The sequence below is a fragment of the Hyperoodon ampullatus genome (assembly GCF_949752795.1).
Source record: "Hyperoodon ampullatus genome assembly, chromosome: 11".
In the NCBI taxonomy this organism is placed as follows: Eukaryota; Metazoa; Chordata; class Mammalia; order Artiodactyla; family Ziphiidae; genus Hyperoodon; species Hyperoodon ampullatus.
In genome coordinates this window covers 80,295,369-80,317,163 of record NC_136924.1, presented here as the reverse complement: position 1 = coordinate 80,317,163, position 21,795 = coordinate 80,295,369, and the positions used below count along the sequence as shown (strand labels likewise).

Sequence of the window (21,795 nt, the reverse complement as noted above, 5' to 3'; positions counted from 1 at the left end):
CCGTGGCTCCGCCCTGCGCGCCGTCCCTTTCTCCCGCCCCCGGTCCGGCGGCGCCCAGACCCCCGCGGGCGTGCGAATCCCCGCCGCACGTTCCGCGGCTTCCGCTGGCCGCGCGCCCGGGGGCTGCAGTGGCGGCCGCCGCGGTACCGGGCAGAGCCCCGCGTGTACCCGCGCCCTCACCCCGGGACCGCCGCCTGGGCCGGCGCAGGGCGAGCCCGGGGCTCTCCATGCTGCCGGCCCCGGGGCTGCGGAGCCGGCCGGGTGGCTCCTGCGATGGCGACGGAAGAGGAGGAGGCGGCGAGAGGTGAGGCTGCGGGCGCGTGGCTCCAGCTGCGGGAGCGGCGCCCGATGCCCTAGGGGCGCCTGGGTCGGGCTGGGGGGCGAGCGGCCGGCACGGCGACGCCAGGTGGGCGTACTTTGCGAGGGAGCTGTCCTCCGGCCCGGCATCCCCTGCGATGGGCTCCGGGGCCAAGGTCGTCCCTTGCGGTACAGGTGCGGTGCGTTGCCCCGCGCATCCTCCCCGAGAGCGGGAGGCGGGGAGTGACGCCCGCGATTGCCGCCGGCTTTCGGACTGCCAGCAGTCCAGTTTCTTGGCCCCGGGCCGGACGTGTCGGCGAAGGTGAGCTGGCGAGGGACCATCCACCCTGTGATGGCGAGCAGCCTGCCCCCGCCCACCACTGGGCGTTCACTTCGCAGTCTGCAGGGACTGCTGTGCGGGCTTCTTAGATTTCATTTTTCCCGTAGATTTCATTTTTCCCGTGTATAAACCAGTTGCCAGCAGCCATTAAAGGAGCTCGGCCTCTGCGAGCCCATCCCCTCTGAACTGGAAATACTCACTTCTGTTCCCTTCTTCAAAAACTGCCCAGCGGCAGACGAGCGCGGGGAGGCAGGGCTCCCCGCACTTCTTACTCTCGAAAACCACAGATTGCACCGCAACAGCTCTCTGTCTGAGAGACGGCTCTTGTGCCACTACAGCTTTAGGAAAGCCATCAGTGGAATTGGTTTGTTTCGTTTTATATTTCTTTGGAGTTTTTGTGACTTGAGCTGGAAGCGTTGCTACGTCTTTTTCCTCTCTCTGGTATTTACTGGCGGTCTCTTTCGTATGACTACTCATAATTATGGGCTGATCATAAAATATTTGTTACTTAAGACGAACAGGAGTCAGGAAAAAAAACATAGAAATAGCTAAAGGAAGACTGGCAGAGAGAAGTTCAGGGAAGCAGTTTATTAAATCTCCACTTTCCTTTTGGAATATTGTGATGAGTTTAGATTCTTCTCTGAAATGCAGCATCATGAGAAGAGGTGCTTTTGAAAAATCTAATACACTTGTGGGGATTTGGATCATGCGGAGATTTCTAAAATTCTGTCATGTGAATATTTGAAGTCTTTCTGGACGATATGAAGATGTGAGTAAGCACTGGTTTGAAAAGAGAAGGCAGTATGCATCGTTTTAAGCTCAGACATCCTCTCTGCTCTGGCTGTGACTGAACTGTGCCCCTTTACTCTGTCACCTGGGTTAAATTATTGCTATTTAGCCTTAGTTTCTTCATCTGTAAAATGGGATAATTATAGTATCTGTCTTATAGGATTGTGACGATTAAATGAGATGAATATATTTAAATACCTATAAAGTGCTTAGCTCAGTTCTTGGGAAATAGTAAGTATGCCGTAAATATTAGCTTAATATAGTTATTAATTTACAGCTTCAATTTGCTTTGTGAAAGTGATGAATCTCATTTAGTCTATTAAGAAAGTGTTGTTGCACACAAGCTGAAATTGGCCAAATTGAAAGAATATTTGGGCTTTTCTGAAAAAAAGAGATGTGAAAATATACCTACCAATTCAAAACAGGGCTTTCACCAGGTAAGTCTTATGACAAGTATTTGGACAAAGTTTACTGATATTTAGCTGAATACCAGATGTTAACTTGGGAGTGATCAACACTCATCTTTCTTAGGTAAGAGGAGCAAAGTTTCCATGGGGGCCCGGAAGGGCCAGCATTTATTGAGGTCCTATTATGTGCCAGGCATTTCATGAGGGAGACCTTCTGTGGCCTCACAGCAGCCCTGTGATGTAGGAGATATTATCTCCCTTTCATAGATGAGGTGAGAAAACTGAGGCTGTAGCCAGAAATGGACAAACCTGAAGTTAAAATCTGTGACTACTGCCTGGGCTGCTCTCCTTTCTTTCCTGTCTGGCTGGATGGTTGATGAGCAGTGTGCTCACTTCCAGACACCCTCTTTATCTAAAGAGGGAGAAAAAAAATATTGTTACAAGTTCTCCCATTCCTGGAGAAAAAAACTAAAACAAAACAGAATTCTCTATGTCAGAATCCAGGGCCATGGTTTTTTTCCCTGGCACAAAATCCTTGCAGATTCCTTTTTCCTAGGCAATTTGACATTTAGGCCCTCACGGTAAAATAAAAATCTGGGAATTCCCTGGAGGTCTGGTGGTTAGGGCTCTGCCTTTCTCCTGCAGGGGCCACGGGTTCAATCCCTGGTCAGGGAACCAAGATCCTGCATGCTGTGCAGCGGGACCAAAAAAAAAAAAAATCTAAGACTGGTGTATGGAGAAACCTCCTTATGGTTTGGTTCCACTGCTGAAAAAACTGGGGGCCTGGTTTTGAAGATGGCCACCAAAACTCAGCTGGTACATAATTGCCTGCTCACTTGTTTTTGACAGGCTTATGGTAAACACCAAGATTAAGCAAGCTGCCGAGTGCCTGGGCGTCCTCCTGGTAACTGATTCCAGAATCCTTGGAGTTAGGAAGTGGGCAATCTTGGGGGAGCAGCACATTTCCCAGGACTGACTGCCAGATTTGCTCTTCGGTCCAGGCATCTGAGGGGCAGCTTTCTCACCTTTCTTCCCTCCACCCCCATCTTTTACCGTCCCGTGTTCTCACCTGTGATGTTATCAGACCCAGCTCTTTCGAGGTGTAGTTATAGTGGCTTAAGTTCATTTTTGTGCACTTCTGCAGTTATAGTGCCTTAAGTTCATTTTTGTCATTCGTGACTTCAAAAGTCATGTCCTAATCAACTTTGCATAAACTCCTTTTCCTGGCCTAGATCCTTAGGCAGAGTTTCAGCCTGACGTGCATTACTCAGGATAAACCAGGATGGACTAAAATTACTTTTCACATTAAAACATGAAAGAGAGGAAAAGAGAGGAACAGAGAGAAGGGGGAGGAGGAGTGAGGAGAGGAGGGGTGGAGTAAGGAGAGAGGAGGAGAGAGAGAGGGAAGTAGCCGGGGAGAAAGGGTGTATAGGGGAGGACAGGGGGAGGAGATGGGGGACAACGAGGCGGAGGAGGGGATGGGGACGTAAGAAACGGAGCACGGGGGGAAGGGGGAGGGCTGAGGAGGGATGGCGGTGAGGGGAGATGGGGGAGAGGAGGGAGGGAGGGCAGGGACTGCCACCCATCAAAGTGGTTGTTTTCCTTTTTTTTTTTTTGCCGTACGCGGGCCTCTCACTGTTGTGGCCTCTCCCGTTGCGGAGCACAGGCTCCAGACGCGCAGGCCCAGCGGCCATGGCTCACGGGCCCAGCCGCTCCGCGGCATGTGGGATCCTCCCGGACCGGGGCACGAACCCGTGTCCCCTGCATCGGCAGGCAGACTCTCAACCACTGCGCCACCAGGGAAGCCCCGACCCATCAAAGTTTGACTCCTGGAAAAAAAAAAGGAATTTAATGTTTAAAATATATGGGAAAGCCAAAATATTCGTAAATATAGTGATTTCAGTGTACTTTTTTCCTTGTGGAAAGGCTTCCTGGTTCTAAAAAGCATGATCCTTTTCTGTGCAGTGAACATTGATTAGAGCATCCTTTCGAAATGTCCTTTACATAATGTTCAGGACATCATCAACAAGGTGATCCTTTACATAACGTTCAGGGCATCATCAACAAGGTGACCCTTTACCTAATGTTCAGGACATCATCAACAAGGTGATGACATTTCATTCTATAGCCCTGATTTCAGTTGCCGCATTGAGCCGAAGACCTCCAGTTTTCCACCACGACAGCTGAGTAACGCAGGTGCCTGGGATCTGGGTCAGCATCAGCATCACCAGGGGCTTCATGAGCCAGGTGCCCTGCAGGAGACAAGTGTACCTGAGCCATCTGCCTTTGCTTTGAGACAGTGAGTTCTTGCTCTGGTTTTTGCAAGTCTGCTGTATGGAGTGGCTCCCCCTTCTGTACCCCCTGCTTCACCCAATGCCTCTCTCCTTCCGGGTGGCAGGAGGCTCTGAGAACTTAGAAGAACCTACAATTTAAGCTCTTAGTGGAGCTGCGACCCCAGGTGAAAGAAGTTCTCTGCCATAGTGTGTAGTGTTTCTGGATAGTTACTGCTAATTTATGAAGCACTTGGCTGTACACGCTCCCCACCCAGTTTTCTTCTCTTACTCGGGTGAAGTCACATTTACTGGTCTCTGACACGTAGTGTTATATCACTTTAGGCTATAATATCTCCTTTACCCAGCCTCCAATTTTTAACCTTAAAATATTTTAAAACTAATTAAAATATTTAAATCAGTCCAGTTATATAATGTTAAAATTCTCATTTGAAAATACTTAAATGTTGGTTGGCATGATAAGAAATTTGTCGTTTTTCTAAGTAAATTACCAGTATTTCGTTTCTCTAGTCTTTTTTTTTTTTTTTTTTTAATTTATGGCTGTGTTGGGTCTTCGTTTCTGTGGGAGGGCTTCCTCTAGTTGTGGCAAGTGGGGGCCACTCTTCATCACGGTGCGCCGGCCTGTCACTATCGCAGCCTCTCTTGTTGCAGAGCGCAGGCTCCAGACGCGCAGGCTCAGTAATTGTGGCTCACGGGCCCAGTTGCTCTGCGGCATGTGGGATCTTCCCAGACCAGGGCTCGAACCCGCGTCCCCTGCATTAGCAGGCAGACTCCTAACCACTTTGCCACCAGGGAAGCCCTCGTTTCTCTAGTCTTTAATCTTATGATTTAAATCTCTAGATAGTATCTTTACAGAGAGAGAAAAACAAAGAAGACTGAAGGAAAAGGACATAGAGACTCATTCTTCCTCTCAACATGGTTTGCATGATAGGATACTTACAATTGAGGGTCAAGATGATTGCTATAAAACAGCAGTTTCCAATACATTGCAAATGTTTCACTTACAATATTTTATTAATGTTTTTACTTAGGTAAGAAGTATGCTTTACTGTATATTCTGAGCCTATTACAGGGAAAGTAGAGAAGCATCCATCGACTTTCTCTTCCAAAACATCTCCACTGTGTCTCCCTTACACGTACTAGACTCAGTTATGTGCCTTTCCCCACACGGTTTAAACGGTCCCACGTCCAGGCCTCTGCTTAGGCTGTTCGCTGCTCCTGGACTGTCTTGCCCTCCCTCCAGATGGGCCTGTAGGAGTCTTGAAGGCCGAGCTCAGGAATCACTATGTTTCATCTGACTGTGGAACAGAAGATGTGATGTAGGAAAATCAGCACAAGCTTTGGAGCCAGGCCATTGGGAATGTGAGTGCAAGTTTGTATACTAGCTATGTGACCTCGGCCAAATTAGTTAACTTCTCTGAGCCCCAATTTCCTCATCTATAAAATGGGGGTTAAAAATGTACCTACCCTGGAGAGTTATGGTGAATTAAATGAGATGATTCCAAACTATGTAGTGAAATCTGATGTTCAACAAATGATTTTTCTTCTTCTCATGAACACTTCCCAGAACTTCGCCCATCCCTAGATGGAAATGGTTCTCCCCTTCTATTTCCACACTGTAGATTTTGGTGTGCCTATGAGAACATTTGAGCCTGCTTGCCACGGCGTATGTACGCATCTTAGCTCCATCCTTGGGTTGTACATTCCTAGGAGAACAGGGTTGGTTCTTGATCATCTTTACAATCTTCAACTCCTTGTACCTATTAAGTACCTAATCAAGTTTTATCGATTTTTTTTTTTTGCGGTACGCGGGCCTCTCACTGTTGTGGTCTCTCCCGTTGTGGAGCACAGGCTCCGGACGCACATGCTCAGTGGCCATGGCTCACGGGCCTAGCTGCTCCATGGCATGTGGGATCTTCCCGGAGCGGGGCACGAACCCGTGTCCCCTGCATCGGCAGGCGGACTCTCAACCACTGTGCCACCAGGGAAGCCCAAGTTTTATCGATTTTAAGTGAATATTGGTTTGAGGTACAGGCAGGGCTGGTTCATTCATAAAGTATCCATTCAGTACATACGTACTACTGTTCTAGGCAAACACAGATAAAGAAATGGATAAAGCAAGCAAAAGGGTTAAAGAGCTTATAAGATGTATTAGGCGAGGTGAAAAGCCTGATGTCTCGTATAAGATAGACCTTAGCAAAATCTATAGTTTAACTGCTAGGAGTGAGCCTCCTCACCCAAAGTTGGGAAAAATTATATCTAGTTTGTGGGGGAGGGACTCAGAGAAGGCTTTTAGAGAAGAGGTCAAGTTTATTATTGATGACTAGATAACTCTTGTGGAGGCAGCCCAGAAGAGGGTCATCCAGGTCAGAGACTAGGTATGGCTATGGAAAATTGTCAGTGATGTGCTCGGAAAAACTGCTGCTAAGATCCTTTGGGTCTGGCCAGGAAAAGTGGAAAAGGAAGAACTGACCCGTCGTTGTCTTGTTAGTGCCACTGAGGGCTTCCCCTCCCACGCCTATGATGCGGCAGGACAGTTAACATAGAAAGCCTGAGTTACAGGCTGGTGATTTGCCTTCTCTCCAAAAGGAAAGATCCATGCATCTTCTTTTTGGTCCCTGGCCAGCAAGAGAGCTTTTGTATCACCCTGAAAGGCTACTTGTGGCATATTTCTGATCAGAAAGAAAAAAATCAGAGGTCCTGGTTCTTGGCAGATGATGAGTTGTATGGTCTTAGCCTTCACTCCAAGTGCACCTGGGACACTACTTTCTCTCATCCTCTTTTCCCTGAAAAAAAGTAGCTGCCTATATCTTTAAATCCATTTCACATTCTTTCTTCTGAAAAGCATCACTAGTGCTATTTCATTTATTCCCATTGCAGCCAGTTGAGAAGCAGGTTCCTGGACTTCCATCATCTGTTCAATGTAATGCCCTATGTTGTTCCACTGTCCCCGTCACTGATGTGCCCCTCCTATGGACAGGTGCTCCTGGCCTGCTGTCAGACCCTTCCCATGCAGCTGCACGGGATAGGGCTGCACCAGGCTCTCAACCTTGACTTCCAGAACAAACAGTGAAGGTTTATAAACCAAAAGGAATCCATTGCCATGCAAGTGAGAACATGTTTCTAATGTGAAAAGAGCACTCCTGGAAACACCTGTGTGTGGTAACATCAGAAGATGTTCTTATTTTGATTCAGACACCGTGCAGAGGGTCTCTGGCTTAGAAGTTACTTATATATATCAAAATACCTGTGCATCTTTTTTTCTTAGGAGAGGAGAATACAGGGAGAAGAGATTGTTGTTGAGCCTAGACAGTACCAAAGCCATATGTATTTTGTAGAAATATAGATTGTAAAAGAGACATCAGCATAGCATGAGCAGAACTGAAATTGAACGCTTTTCACAGCAGAGATCAATATGTGTTTAAAGGCATAGAAGATAGTGAAGATTAGTAATTGTTTTGCCAAAATCTAGAGAATAGTTTTAACTGAAAAAGTTGAACGCAATCTCCGGCTCTACATCTGTCTTTCTTCCCAGCTCCCTGGTTGGAGTATTGGATTTCCTCTCTGAGTTACGTGGTACCCAAAGGTAGGCAGCGCTTACACTGCCAGGGAGACAAACCATATTGCATTGTAGGGAGGCCGTCTCTTCTGGAATGAGTCATCCAGGCAACAGCACTGACCTAGAAAAGAGAGACCACACTCAATTTTCCAGGCATCCTGGGGCTAGTGGTTTCTTTAGGACAATTCTCTTTTCTTTACTTTTCAACTTGAGTTCAACTAGAGCTTTTGGCTTGTCAGTTCCTTTCAGCAGCAGTAACCACTGCCACCTCTGGGACATGTGGTCGCAAACCAAGCAGCCTGATCTTAGAAGGACGTTCGAATTCACACCTCAAATTTTAGAAGACATCTAGGCCGAATTCTTTATCAAGAGGTTTTAAAATAATTTTTTGTTAGCTATTTGTTTAGGAAGGGCCCGAAGGCAGCTTTAGATTCTGATCATCATTATAACTATGGTACGTTATCCGTAGATAATATTAAAGTCATAAATGTCATGTTGGGTTTTATTACTTTTAAAACTCATATTATGTTTCAGTTTTAGGACTTTAGCGTTCTCCTGTTGCAGTGGCAGTGCTTCTCCCCCCCACCCCCTTTTAAAGGGTCTTCTTCTTTCTAGAATAATCACCATTGGGTGAAGAGATACACAAATATTTTTGTGAACACTGACAAATTTTTTTTTCCCAAAGTTAACCGAAGGTGTCTTACTTTGTTGATACTTTAGATGTGAGGAACCATGGTATCTTTTGTAGGTTCTGTATCGAATTTTGCATATCAAATCATACCTGACTACTATTAATCATGATAATAGCCTACATCGTGTTTCCTATATACTCATAACCTGCAAGCGTTGTATTTTCCTGTGTAACAATGATGTGGGGTAGCCCATCAAAATCTAAATATGTTTCTGTGACTTTTGGAGAAACCTGCTGATATTGAAAATGCTGAACCCTGCATTCTTATGCATGAGGATCAATCAGGCCTGGACCAGGTTAGGGGAATTTTCTGTTTCCGTGTGGAACAAATTCTGAATGAACTGCTTTTGCTTGCTTTTGCCATCCCTGGATTAGGTTATAATGCCTCTGAAAGATTGGCCTTTTCTGCAACAGTCATCATCAGGGAAGCATTCTTAGGTGCTTATATCACTCTGATTATATTCTGCATCATAACTGCGTGGTTTCCCATGACTCCGATTTCCTTAGAGTCATCATGGGTGTTTCTCTTCCCCCTTTGCCCCATTTCAAAAGCTTAGCGTGGATCATTCTCACTTTCTGGCTCTTCTAAAGAGTGAATAATTCTTAGCCTTTATTGAGGATTTACTATGTGCTAGTTGTCTAAATGCTTGACATGGTATGATTCACGAATCTTCAGCAAATCTGTAAAGTTGGTACTATTACTGTTCCATGTTTCTGAGGAAGAAATTGAGACACAGAGATTTTAAGTACTTTGCCCAAGGTAAAGTTTGCATAGTAAGTAGCAGAACCAGGATTTGAACCCAGGCAGACTGGCCTCCAGAGCTTTTATCCTTTTCTTCAAAGCCTGCTAGACCTCTGGATGAAGTGCCATTTCTGTGATGTTCTGATGTCTAAAACTGAACTTCTGTTGGGAGGGAGTGTGGAATACTGGCCTACTTTTGGCTTTGGAAGAATGTGAGCTCTTTCACCTAATACTTGTGTGATCTTTGGCATGTATACCAGTCAGGGTTCAACCAGAGGAGCTGAACCAGTAGGAGGTATATATATTAAGAGATTTATTACAAGGAATTGGCTTATGCAAATGTGGGAGCAAGCCAGGCAAGCCTGGAATTCGTAGGATGGGCCATCAGAAAAGACAGGCTGGAGCTCTCAGGCACAGACCAAAGCAGCTGTCCATAAGCAGAGTTTCTTCTTCAGGGAAGCCTCAGCTCTGTTTTTAGGGCCTTTCAACTGATTAAATCAGGCCCACCCATATCATCTAGGATAACCCTAGATAACCCTAGCCCTACTCTAACCCTGACCCTAATCTAGGACAGTCATCCCTATTAATGTCAACTGATTATGCAGTTTAATCACATCTACAAAATACCTTCAACAGCAACACTTAGATTCGTATCTGACTGAGTGAATTGAGGACTGTAGCCAGCCAAGCTGACACAGCAAAAAGACTGTTGCAGCAAGTTATTTCATTTCTCTGAGGCTGTTTCCTCGTACGCTAAACCATCACCATAGGGCTGTTATGAGGATTGTACGAAATAAGGTATGTAAAGGTCACGGTGCCTGGCATGTAAAGATTCAGTGCAAGATTATTTAATTGGTGGTGGTGGTGGAAGTGGGGATGCTGACAGCAGCAGCAGCTGTGATCTCGCCCAGCATAGTGACTTAATCCCCTTTTCTATCACTCTCCTGACCAGTCTGGTTTACTGCAGTGAGTGCTGCCTAACTCATGTTCCTGCCGAAAATCTCTTCTCATCCATTTTTTTCTCAAGGCTATATTGGAGAATTAAAGTAGCTCACTACTCTCCATCTTTGAAAAAAATGTCTTACTGCAATCCAGACCCACTGTGATTATAGCTTTCCTCAGTATATTACTGCAGTAGTGTAACTCCCTCCCCCAAAAGCGCTACCCACCGCTTGCTTGCTAAAAGCTCGTGGGAGGGAGGACTGCCTTCCCCAGTGGCATTGAGTGCTTTTGTTTTTGTTTTTGTTTTTGAATTACTGTAGTGATTGAGAGTGGACATGCATGAGAACTGTTTCTCCAAAAGAGGCTACTGTATTTAAGTTCTGTTTCTTTTATTGAAACTGTAGTGTAACACACAGCTGGGCATCTTGTTTCACACTCTGAGCCTCCGTTTCCTTAACTGTAAGGTGAGTGAATTGGACAGGATAATGTCTTTTGTTCCCTTTCCCTCCTCTTAACCTTTTATTGCAAATTAAGAAAATCAGGTGTATATTTTTAGGGTTTTATATTTTATAGTAATTTTTATCTTTTTGAGCAAAAGTTGTTTGTTTTTTTCCAGATCAAAACAGATACTTAATAGGCAGTACTTTTGAATATAGGTCAATCAAACAGTAGTTGAATCAAATAGTAAATAATTGAATCAAATAGTAAATAAAGAATTAGCCAAGAGAATCTTCCACTTCCCCACTCTATCAGATGAGAAACAACTCGTTAACAAATGAACGAACTAAGGAACTGTTAAAAGTCTATAGGAATAACATCTTTGGCATTGAATGTCATACAGCAAGCGAGTGGGCTGTGAACCTTAACATTTAAGATCACGTTCCAGATTTTATTCATTGAAATGCGTAAATGATGCCTTTTCCCAATAAGTTGTCCTTTTTTTCCATTTCACCGCACCACCAGCAGCACTCAAGCCTTTGGTTAATACCTGGTAGAATCCCAGGTATTACAGGAGGATCGATCAGATTTCCATTTCCATGAAGGAGCGGTCTCTGGTCACCATCATATTCTCAGCCCCTACAGCACGGTGTCTGCTTCATAGGAGCTTGATGAGTGTGTGCTGATGGCACGATATGCAGGATGTCCAAGGGCCACAGCTGACAGGTTCCACTCACCAGGTGACTAGGCCAACAGGGGACTTGGCTAGCTCTTTTCCTCCCATGCCCTTTCTACCTGTTGTGTTGTACCTGTTGTGCTGCAAACTTAGCTCATTCTGAGGTTTAGAAACCATAAATTTCCTGTCCTCCTGTATCCTACTCCTCCCATTCACACCCATGCAGTTGGTTTGTGTTCCACCCTGAGCACTGCGCCCTCATGACCAGATATGGAGGGCCTTAGCATATGCCATGCAGGAGATCCAGGGCACCTGCTTATTTTAAAGCCATTTTTAGTACCTAGTCAGATGGGAACCATGTAAGCAAATCCACATGTTACCTCACACGTGCTCTGGAATGTAAATGCCTTTGCACAGAGCAAGCCTGGGGGATCCCTGGCCCCTCCTTACTAGTAGCAGGGATGTGTCATATAGGAAACCAGATTGCCCTCTGGCCCATTTTAAGCCAGGAGGCCCAACATAGTCCATGCAGCAAACACAACTGAATCCCTGAGGCTCTCTGACACCCTTGCATTGTTCACTGTCGTACTCCCAGACTGCTTTCCCCACCCCAAAGTGGATCCTTTCTCCTATCTGCTGAGCGATTGTCTGAGTCCACTCTGACCATTCATATCTCTTCCCTAGTGTCAACCGTTTGCTGACCTCTGTGACTCTGACTTGAGCTCTCACTTTGTCTGTGCTGTACTTGGTCACAGTGAATAATTCCCTGCTCTTCCCTCTTTGGCTCTTCTGTTGTTGTTGTTCAACATGGCAGCCAGACATTTGGTTTGAAAATGTAAATGTCATGCTGGTCACTTTTGCAGATGGCATATTTTAAGGAGGCTTAGTCAATCTGGTAGACAGATTCTGAATCCAAAAAGATGTTGATAGGGTGATACCAAAGAAGATTAAACTTAACAACAAAAAAAGGGCCAGCACCTCAGTGTAAAACAAAATGCAGATGTATGAAATGGTAAAGATGTGACTTAACAGCAGCCCGTAGAAAAGACAGATTTGGGTTTACTCCAGAAAATCCCTACCTGGGAATCAGGAGACTTCCATAGCAGTACCTCCTCCATCAATGCCTGGCCGTATGATAAAGGGCAAGGAACTTAATCAACTATGGAACTCTGTTTCTTTCTTGGAAGAAGAAGGAGCTATACTAGACCATCTCTAATGTCAGTTACAGTTCTAAAATTACATGAATGAAGCAACAGTTTAAATTTTATTTATTTATTTGTTTGTTTGTTTATCCTGTGTTGGGTCTTCGTTTCTGTGCGAGGGCTTTCTCTAGTTGTGGCAAGTGGGGGCCACTCTTCATCGTGGTGCGCGGGCCTCTCACTATCGCAGCCTCTCTTGTTGCAGAGCACGGGCTCCAGATGCGCAGGCTCAGTAGTTGTGGCTCATGGGTCCAGTTGCTCCCCGGCATGTGGGATCTTCCCGGACCAGAGCTCAAACCCGTGTCCCCTGCATTGGCAGGCAGATTCTCAACCACTGTGCCACCAGGGAAGCCCGAATCAACACTTTAAAGTGAAGGCCCAACGTATAACATAAAAGCTAATGCAGTCTTACACATAATGAAAGTGTAATCAGAACATTATCATTCAAAGTTCTGCTCTCCTCTCTGTGGAGGTGACAATTCTTGGATGTTGAGTTCCGATCACACCACACATCAAAGTATTTTTAGCCAAAGTATGTTCAGAAGAGAGCAACCAGGCTAGTGACAAGGCAACCTATGGGTAACGTTTGAAAGAATCACATGGTTTGGCTTAAGGGAGAGAAGAATTTAGGACAAAAGTGTGGGATATTATGGTTGTCCACCAAAGTTTGAGGGGTTCTATACTATATACAAACTATCTGAGATGCCACCTCCTTCCTGAAGCCTTCATGGAGTGCTGTGACCCAGAGTTCTCCAAAGATCCCTTCCATTCCACCTTGTAGTTGGGTTATTTCTATACTTATCTGACTGAACTCTTTGAGGGTGAATGCCATGTCGTACTTATCCTTGCATCCTCTCTAGCTTCTAATGCAGTGCCTTGCACAATAGTAAGTATGCAAGTACTTGCAACTGAATTGAAACTTACTAGACTTACCAGACATAGGGGTGTTGGATAGAAGTTACAGAGAGACTTTTTGGCTTTCCAAAAGTAAACTTTTCAAATAATAAAAACGTCTTAAAATTACATGGATTACTATGTAATCCATCGCACAGCCCATTCATTAGAATGGATAAAGTTAAAAAGGCTGACAATGCCAATTGTTGGTGAGAATGGAGCAGCTGGAACTCTCAGACACTGCTAGTGGAAATGTGAAATGGCATAACCGCTTAGGGACACAGTTTGGCAGTTTCCCCAAAAAGTAAACATGTACCTACCTTGCAACCCATGTTCTATGTCTAAGTATTTACCCAAGATAAAATGAAAACATTTGTCTAAGCAGAGACCGGTACATGAATATTTGAAGCAGCCTTATTTACAATAGCCAAAAATTGGAAATAAGCCAAATAGTCATCAACAAATGAATTCCGTGGATACACAAAATATGATACCCACCCAAGGGGAAACAAATTGGCAATAAAACCGCACAACAACGTGGATGAATCTCAAAATCATTATGAGGGGAAGAGGCCAGCCTCAAAAGGGTATGTCATATGATTCTATTTATATAAAATCTAGAAAATGCAAACAAATGGTTAACAAACTAAAAGCAAGTCACTGTTTGCCTGGGATTGGGGTGGACGGAAGGGCTTGGGGAAACCTTTTCCTGGTTTTTTCATGTCTTAATTTTATGGTGGTTTTCGATATGTAGAAATTTTAACTTTTTAATGTAATCATTTCTTTTGCGGTTTTTACCTTTGGCCTCATACTTTGAAAGTCCTCCCTTTAAGGTTATGTAAATAGTCACCTATTTTTTTCTTTATACTTTCATGATTTTATTTTCCTACATTTAACTCATTCATCCAGCACAAATTTATTTTGGTAAATAGTGGGAAATAGAGATCTAATATTTTCCAAATAGGTAAGGAATTGACCTAATACTAGTTATTGAATAATCCGTCATTTCCTCAGTTATTGAGTGTGGGTGGTGTGTCAGGGATTGTTTTAAGCTGGGAATACAAACATGGTCCCTGCCCTCAAGGAGCTGTGTCTGGTGAGAGAGACTGACTAGTGACAAGATAATTACAGTGAAGTGGGATCAGCCCAATGATGGTATCATTTACAAGGTGTTACTGGATTACATAGAAGGGGCCCCAGTTAGGGGGCAGGTCTGGGGGGCAGTGGTCAGAGAGGGCTTCTTGTAGGGAGATAACATGTCTTGACAAGTAAGTTTATGTTAACCTGATTTGGGAACAGGGCATTCCAGGCATAAGCACGCCTAGAGAAGCAGAGCCAGGGAGGAACGTGACATTACTGGTGACTGTCACTTAGTGCTTTGTGCCTGTTGCCTGGGTCACGAGTAAGAGAGCAGCATACGGTGAGGCTCGTAGGGAGGCTGAAAAACTTTGTATTTCATGTCATCTTAAATTCAGCGGGGGGCTTCCCTGGTGGCGCAGTGGCTGAGAGTCCGCCTGCCGATGCAGGGGACACGGGTTCGTGCCCCGGTCCGGGAAGATCCCACATGCCGTGGAGCGGCTGGGCCCGTGAGCCATGGCCGCTGAGCCTGCGCGTCCGGAGCCTGTGCTCCGCAACAGGAGAGGCCACAACAGTAAAAAAAAAAAAAAAAATTCAGCGGGGAGTTGTACACCTGAAACTAACATAACATGGGAAGTCAACTATACTTCAATTAAAAAAAATTCAGTGGGGAGCCACAGTTGAATTTTGAGCAGGGAAATGCAATAGTCAAAGCGCTTGTGCAATGATCATACTGCTGGTGGTCTGCATATTGAGTAGTGGACTGCTTTTTTCACAGCAACGATCACAGTTTTGAATTATGCGTTTGGTTATTGATGAGTGTCTCACATTACCTTCTTCAGAAGCGGTGGGAGAAATTTCTTGTTTACTAATTATATGAGGATTTTCATGCGGAGATCTGAATTATCTGATACTATACTTCTGGTTTAATCTAGCTCTGTGGCTGCCCCTTAATTTTACTGGGACCTCAGTCATCTTTAACAGTTACATCATCATTCAATCTGACCGTTTGTGTGAGGGTAGAGAGAGGTGCACATCGGTATCCGTTTAGATCTTTTGCGTGGCCATAAGCCCCTTATACCCAATTCAGATAAGTAATTAATGTCCTCCCTACTGTCTGTCCAGCAAAACTTCATAGATTCCAAGAGGCTTCAACATTTATCTCATTTTTTTTCTTATCAAAGCTCTGCAAGGGAACTCTAGTCTGTATCATAACCTCTGTTTTACAGATGAGGACTCCACAGAGAGGGTAAACCACTCACCTGGAGCCACACAGTGAGGTGGGGAAGCTTGCACAGAAGTGCTCTTGGCTGTGCCTGGTTCGCCTCATGGCCGTTCAGTCCCACCGTCGGTGAGGTGATGGGCTGCTCACGTGTGGGAACCAGTGTTACTGCAATGGGGGCTGAACTTGAGCTGGGCTCCATGAAGGCCATACAGTCAGGAGATTCTTCCTTTAGGAGAATCCTCAGAAATCAGTACAGGTTGTCAAGTTACTTCGTCACTCCCCATGAAGAAGCAGTGCTTTTGGCAGACTGTGGCTATTCCCTGCCACAGACAACAGCCTTTTATGGACTCTGTGGTGTCACAGTTCTTTCCAAAGCATTAAACATGGTACCTGATGGGTGCTTTCAATCAGTTACCCAGCGTGGCTGCCACTTCCAGAAACTAGAACAGTTACCTGCTCTCCCTGCCTCCTCAACAAAGGGAATCCTCTATAGGCAGGTAACGCTTGTGGAAAATGTCTTCTTGACTCTTCCTTAAATACTTTGCCAACAGACCTCTCTTTCACACACAGTTTAGGACAAGGGTCAGTCTGGACTCTTGTGCATTTGATTAGAAACTCCCTGTCACTTCTCTTTAAGAAAACATTAAGATGTGCCATGAAAGTGGCTCAGTATGTTCTCATATCTTCAGCAACAACACGTTCATGGTGTCAGCAGTCTGTATTTGCTCTTTGGGTTTAAAAAACAATATAAGAAGGGCCTCATACCTGACTCTTCAAAGAGTGGTGTAAATGTATCCTTTCAAAGAAATGCCCAAGGCTTGTGCATAACACAAAACTTTGGGGGGGGAATATTTATTTTTTCTAAATTAAAAAAATAGTATGTGTTAGTTGTAGAAAATTTGAAAATTGTTATTTTCAAATAATTTTAAATTAAGGAAAATAAATGCATTCACCATGTTCTTTATTTTCTGTATTCTGATGCTTTGACATGTGGGACCCTGCTGATTTGGGAGGGACCGCCCCTCCCAGGATCAGCCCATTGAGAGTCAACAACTTGCCCTGTGAGTGCGCTTGTCAAATACCACACCAGCCAATCCAGAGCCCACACCCCAGCCACCTCCTTTATTGGGATCTCACATTCTGGGCTACTGTCTACCTGTCCTACTTGCCCCTGGGCCAGATACCAGACAACGAGGGACAGCCCCGATGCCCCACAGGCTGCTGAAATCATTCAAACTAGCCCAAACTAAACCTGCTCAGCCTGTCTTGCCCATTCCTTCCCACGGAAACCACGGTGAGACTCTTACCCACAGTTGCCCCTCTCCTTCTGCCTCCTGACTGGCCCTGGTGCTTCCCCTTGTGGCCCCTTGTGGCCTGGCATGCCCCCTCCTCCTGGGAACCGTGCGTAGCAGTCTACCTTTTTGTTGGCACTTGTCTCCTGACCTGTTGGCCTTAGTGTACCTTAAATCTTCTATTAATATACTGTATTTTTAAGCAATAAAGAAACAAAAACATACAACATTTAATGTTTCATGTAGCATTTACTCTTTCATAAATAATTAGAAAACATTGTACTTAAAAGCTGCAGAGTGGTCCATCACATGGTTGCAGCCTAGTTTTTTAGTTGTTCCCTTGTTTGTTGATACCTTTAGGTTGTTTTTAGGTTTACACTGTTGAAATATTTTAATTCATTTCTATGTACAAAAGCCTTTCTGTACATCTTTAATATTTTTAGGATAAACTCAAAGAAATAGAATTTCTGGGTCACAGGATATAAGTATCTTTGTGTCCCTTGATACAGTTTTCCAAATTGCATTTTAGAAAGGTTTTCATTCCCACCAGAAGTATATGAAACTGTGAGAGTGTCTCTCTTCTCACCTCTTCCACTTCTTCAAGACTCCTTTGTGGGTACAATAATTTATTAGGATAAGTCAGTTTGATAGGGGGAAAAAAGTTTCTTTTCTCACTTCAGTAATTCTCAGGTGATCTGTAATGTGGTCAACCTAAATTTGAAGGAATGACCATAGTGGGGCTGTGGAAGCTAATCACTCTCTCCTGTATTTCAGAACTAGGAAGTGAGGTTGGCGTTTATTCGAGCTTCACTGCCTTTTCCAGACGTTATTCCCCTCTGTCACTTAATGACAGGCATGCCTTGGAGATACTGCTGGTTTGCTTCCAGACCACTGCCATAAAGCTAATATTACATTAAAGTGCGTCACAGGAATTTTTTGGTTTCCCAGTGCATATAAAAGTTATGTCTAGGGCTTCCCTGGTGGCGCAGTGGTTGGGAGTCCGCCTGCCGATGCAGGGGACACGGGTTCGTGCCCCGGTCCGGGAGGATCCCACGTGCTGCAGAGCGGCTGGGCCCGTGAGCCATGGCCGCTGAGCCTGCGCGTCCGGAGCCTGTGCTCCACAGTGGGAGAGGCCACAACAGTGAGAGGCCCGCATACTGCAAAAAAAAAAAAAAGTTATGTCTATACTATACTATAATCTGTGCAATAGCAGTATGTCTAAAAAATGTACATACCTTAATTTTGAAATACTTTATTGCTAAAAAGATGCTAACCATCATCTGAGCCTTCAGTGAGTTATAATCTTTTTGCAGTAGCAACATCAAAGATCACTGATCACAGAGCACTGGAACAAATATAATAATAATGAAAAAGTTTGAAATATGGCGAGAATTACCACAGTGTGATGCAGGGACATGAAGTGAGCTGTTGGGAAAATGGTGTCAATAGACTTGCACTAGGCAGGGTTGTCACAAACCTTCAATTTGTAAAAAACACAGTATCTGCAAGGTGCAGTAAAACGAGGTGTGCCTGTACCTTCATTTAGGTTTTCTGTTTATTCACCCCTCTTCTATCCTTATTTTAATAACATCTACCCACCTCCAGGATGCTGCCCCTTGTGTTCTTAGACATTTTCCTCTCCTGCCCATCCCCTGATGTCATCCTGGATGACTTTGGTCTTTCTTCTCTTCCCCGGCATACCCCATCGTCACTGCACTGCAGTGCCCCCTTGGGCACCTCTTACTTGGCCCTTGAATCAGCCGCAGATGTTTTACCTCTGAATCCCCAAGTCTGAACTTCTCCCTGCTGACCATGGTCTTGTATTTTTATGACTCTCCCACTTACACAAACATTCCAGCCACCTGCCTGTTCTTTCAGCTCCTTTTTGGTGTCTCTTGCTTTCCTACCAGCCTGTACTCTGTGATGCACTATTTTACTACAGTTGTCCCTTGAACAACAGCGGGGATTGTGGTGCCCTACCCTCCACGCAGTCAAAAATCCTTGTATAGCTTTACAGTCAGCTCTCTGTATCCATGGTTCCACATCCACAGATTCAACCAACTGCCAACTGTGTAGTACCCTAGTACGTATTTAGTGAAAGAAATCCTTGTATAAGTGGACCTGTGCAGTTCAAACCTGTATTGTTCAACGGTCAATTGTAGGATGTTGTAGGCATCACTTATTCATTTGTTCTTTTGACTTTCTGCATACTTCCCTGGCTAGTGACTAGCCTTGGGCAAGTAAAGCCACCTATTTTCTCTGCTTTGGTTCTCCAGCTTTTAGACATCTTGCTACGTTTGAAGTCAAGGCCAAGAGTTTAAAATTTCCTCCTTCCAGCCTATGCAGGAGAGGTGGATCCTTCTGTGATGCTTTGATACTGTATCTGAGATATGTGGTTGATCCTTAGGTGGAACCCTGATCCCCATGTGGAAGGGTCTTTGGCTTTCCCTGCTCATGCTTGGCAGCAAAGCCTTATTTTCCCAGCCAAGCCGGAAAGGGTTCAGTGAACAGCTCTGAGTACAGTCTTCATTACAGAAATAAACAGGAACCCAGGTAAGAAGTGAGCCATTCAGGTTGGACAAAGGTGGAATGCGTTAGGATAAAAGTTGTAGCTCATGATGGGAAGACTGGTTCCTAGAAGAGAGAACAAATGTGCCCTCTGCCTTAGTGCTGATTGGCCAAGAAACAAAGGGGGCTGAAATGCAGTGCTAGGTAACTTCACTAGCTCCCTGCTACCTGGAAATCAAGCTCAGACTCCTCAGTAGGATATCCAGGGCCCTCCACCAACTAGCTCAGTCTATGTTTCCAGCTTATTTCCTAATGTTTCACACTGTATGCAGCCATATGGATGTACTTGCTATTCCCTAATAGTTCATATATATTCTTTTTTCTTTCTGAACTGTAGATATGTCTTACAAAAGTAAGACATGACACTTGTAAAATTTTAGAACAATACAGAAAAGGAAAAAGGAAAAAAAGCTTTAATTGGCCACTCAGACAAAACACTTGGAAACATTTCACTGTGTTTCTTTCTAGATTTTTTTCCCCCTGAAAATACATTATCTTAGTTTCTTGATATTATGTAGTCTCTGTGTCTTTCATCCTGCTTTTTAAACTAAATATTACATAAACATTTTCCATATTTATAAAACCCATAAACATTATTTTATTTTTTGTCAACAAGAGAAATTTATTTCTCATAGTCCTGCAGGCTGGAAGTCTGAGATCAGGGTTTCAGTGTGGTTGGGTTCTGGAGAGAGTGCTCTGATGGTGCAGCTGGCCAGCTTCTTGGTGTAGCCTCATGTGGCAGAAAGACAGCCAGCTCTCTGGCCTCTTCTGATAAGGGCACTAATCCCATTCTTGAGGACTCCACTCTCAGGATCTAATTACCTCCCAAAGGCCCCACCTCCAAACAGAATCACATTGGGGATTAGGTTTTATATGAATTTTGTGGGACACATTCACTCCATAACAGCATCCAAATGGGTGCTAAGAAAAAATTAAACTTATGTCCTCTTATTTCTGCCTCACACTGCCTGTTAACAAACCAAGTAGGGAGTGCCCGTCACCTGAGAAAGCCTGCTCCTCAGAGCCCTGTGTGAGGTGGCGCAGCAGGAAAGGAGAGGTGGGAGAGCAGCTTGCTGCTGAGAGTCTCTGAGTGATGGAGATCAAAGCCTTCACTTTGGGAAGCCTGTCAAATAGCTGAAGCTGTGACTCTCCAACTTCACAAATGATGATACATGTAACAAGTTTCTACTGAAGAGCTGTAAGGGTTGGAAAAAAAATGTTTATGGAAAGGGGCCAGACAGACTCCCAGGCAGAAGGGCAACGTGGGTATCAACCAAGAGTAAAGCACTTTCAACCTCTCTGGTCCACAGGTCAGGTTGAAATTCCAGACCCTCTGTGTGGAGAAAAGGGAACCCTCCTACACTGTCGGCGGGAATGTAAGTTGGTACAACCATTATGGAGAACAGTATGGAGGTTCCTCAGAAAACTAAAAACAGAATTACCATATGATACAGCAATCCCACTCCTGGGAATATACCCAGACAAAACTGTAATTCAAAAAGATACATGCACCCCTCTGTTCGTAGCAGCACTGTTCACAATAGCCAAAACATGAAAACGACCTAAATGTCCATTGACAGGTGAATGGATAAAGAAGATGTGGTACATATATGCAATGGAATACTACTCAGCCATAAAAAAGAACAAAATAATGCCATTTGCAGCAACGTGGATGCAACTAGAGATTATCATACAAATTTAAGTAAGTCAGAAAGAGAAAGGCAAATATATGATATCACTTATATGTGGAGTCTAAAATATGGCACAAATGAACACATCTACAAAACAGAAACAGCCTCATGGACATAGAGAACAGACTTGTGGTTGCCAGGGAAGAGGAGGGGATGGAGAGGGGTGGACTGGGAGTTTGGGGTTGGTGGATGCAAACTATTACATTTACAATGGATAAAAAACAAGGTCCTAATGTACAGCACAGGGAGCTGTACACAATACCTGTGATAAACCATAATGGACAAGAATATTAAAAAAGAATGTCTCTGTGTACAACTGAGTCGCTTTGCTGTACAGCAGAGATTGCCACAGCATTGTAAATCAACTATACGTCATTAAAAGTTTTTATATTTCAAAAAAAAAGGAAAAGAGTGCGTGTGAATTAAACATACATAAATAAGACTAAAATTAAAATAAAATTCCAGACCCTCTGACTTTAGATTAAATAACAGGGCAAATACCAAGTAGAGCGTTCTTCAAATGCAGCAACTGGACGGTGCTACAAGAAAATAATAAGCACTTCCTAGAATATAACTTCTATCAGCCCCTGAAACTTCTTCCTCCAAACCACACCCACTCGCCAAAGGTGTTGCACTTTTCAACAAACAGAAGAGGGAGGTACCAGTGACGCAGGCTG

The 21,795-nt window shown here is 44.5% G+C and overlaps 1 protein-coding gene across 1 annotated transcript in view; it reads left to right on the top strand.

Annotated features, from left to right (window-relative positions):
• Window positions 1-273: 273 nt before the first annotated feature.
• Window positions 274-21,795, top strand: part of BMAL2 (basic helix-loop-helix ARNT like 2) — a gene marked incomplete at both ends in the record, with an annotated part of 92,853 nt that continues 71,331 nt past the window's right edge. The window contains one exon of the mRNA XM_079714728.1: window positions 274-304. Within this exon, the coding sequence (XP_079570854.1) occupies window positions 274-304 (31 nt within the window). The remainder of the gene's footprint in view (window positions 305-21,795) is intronic.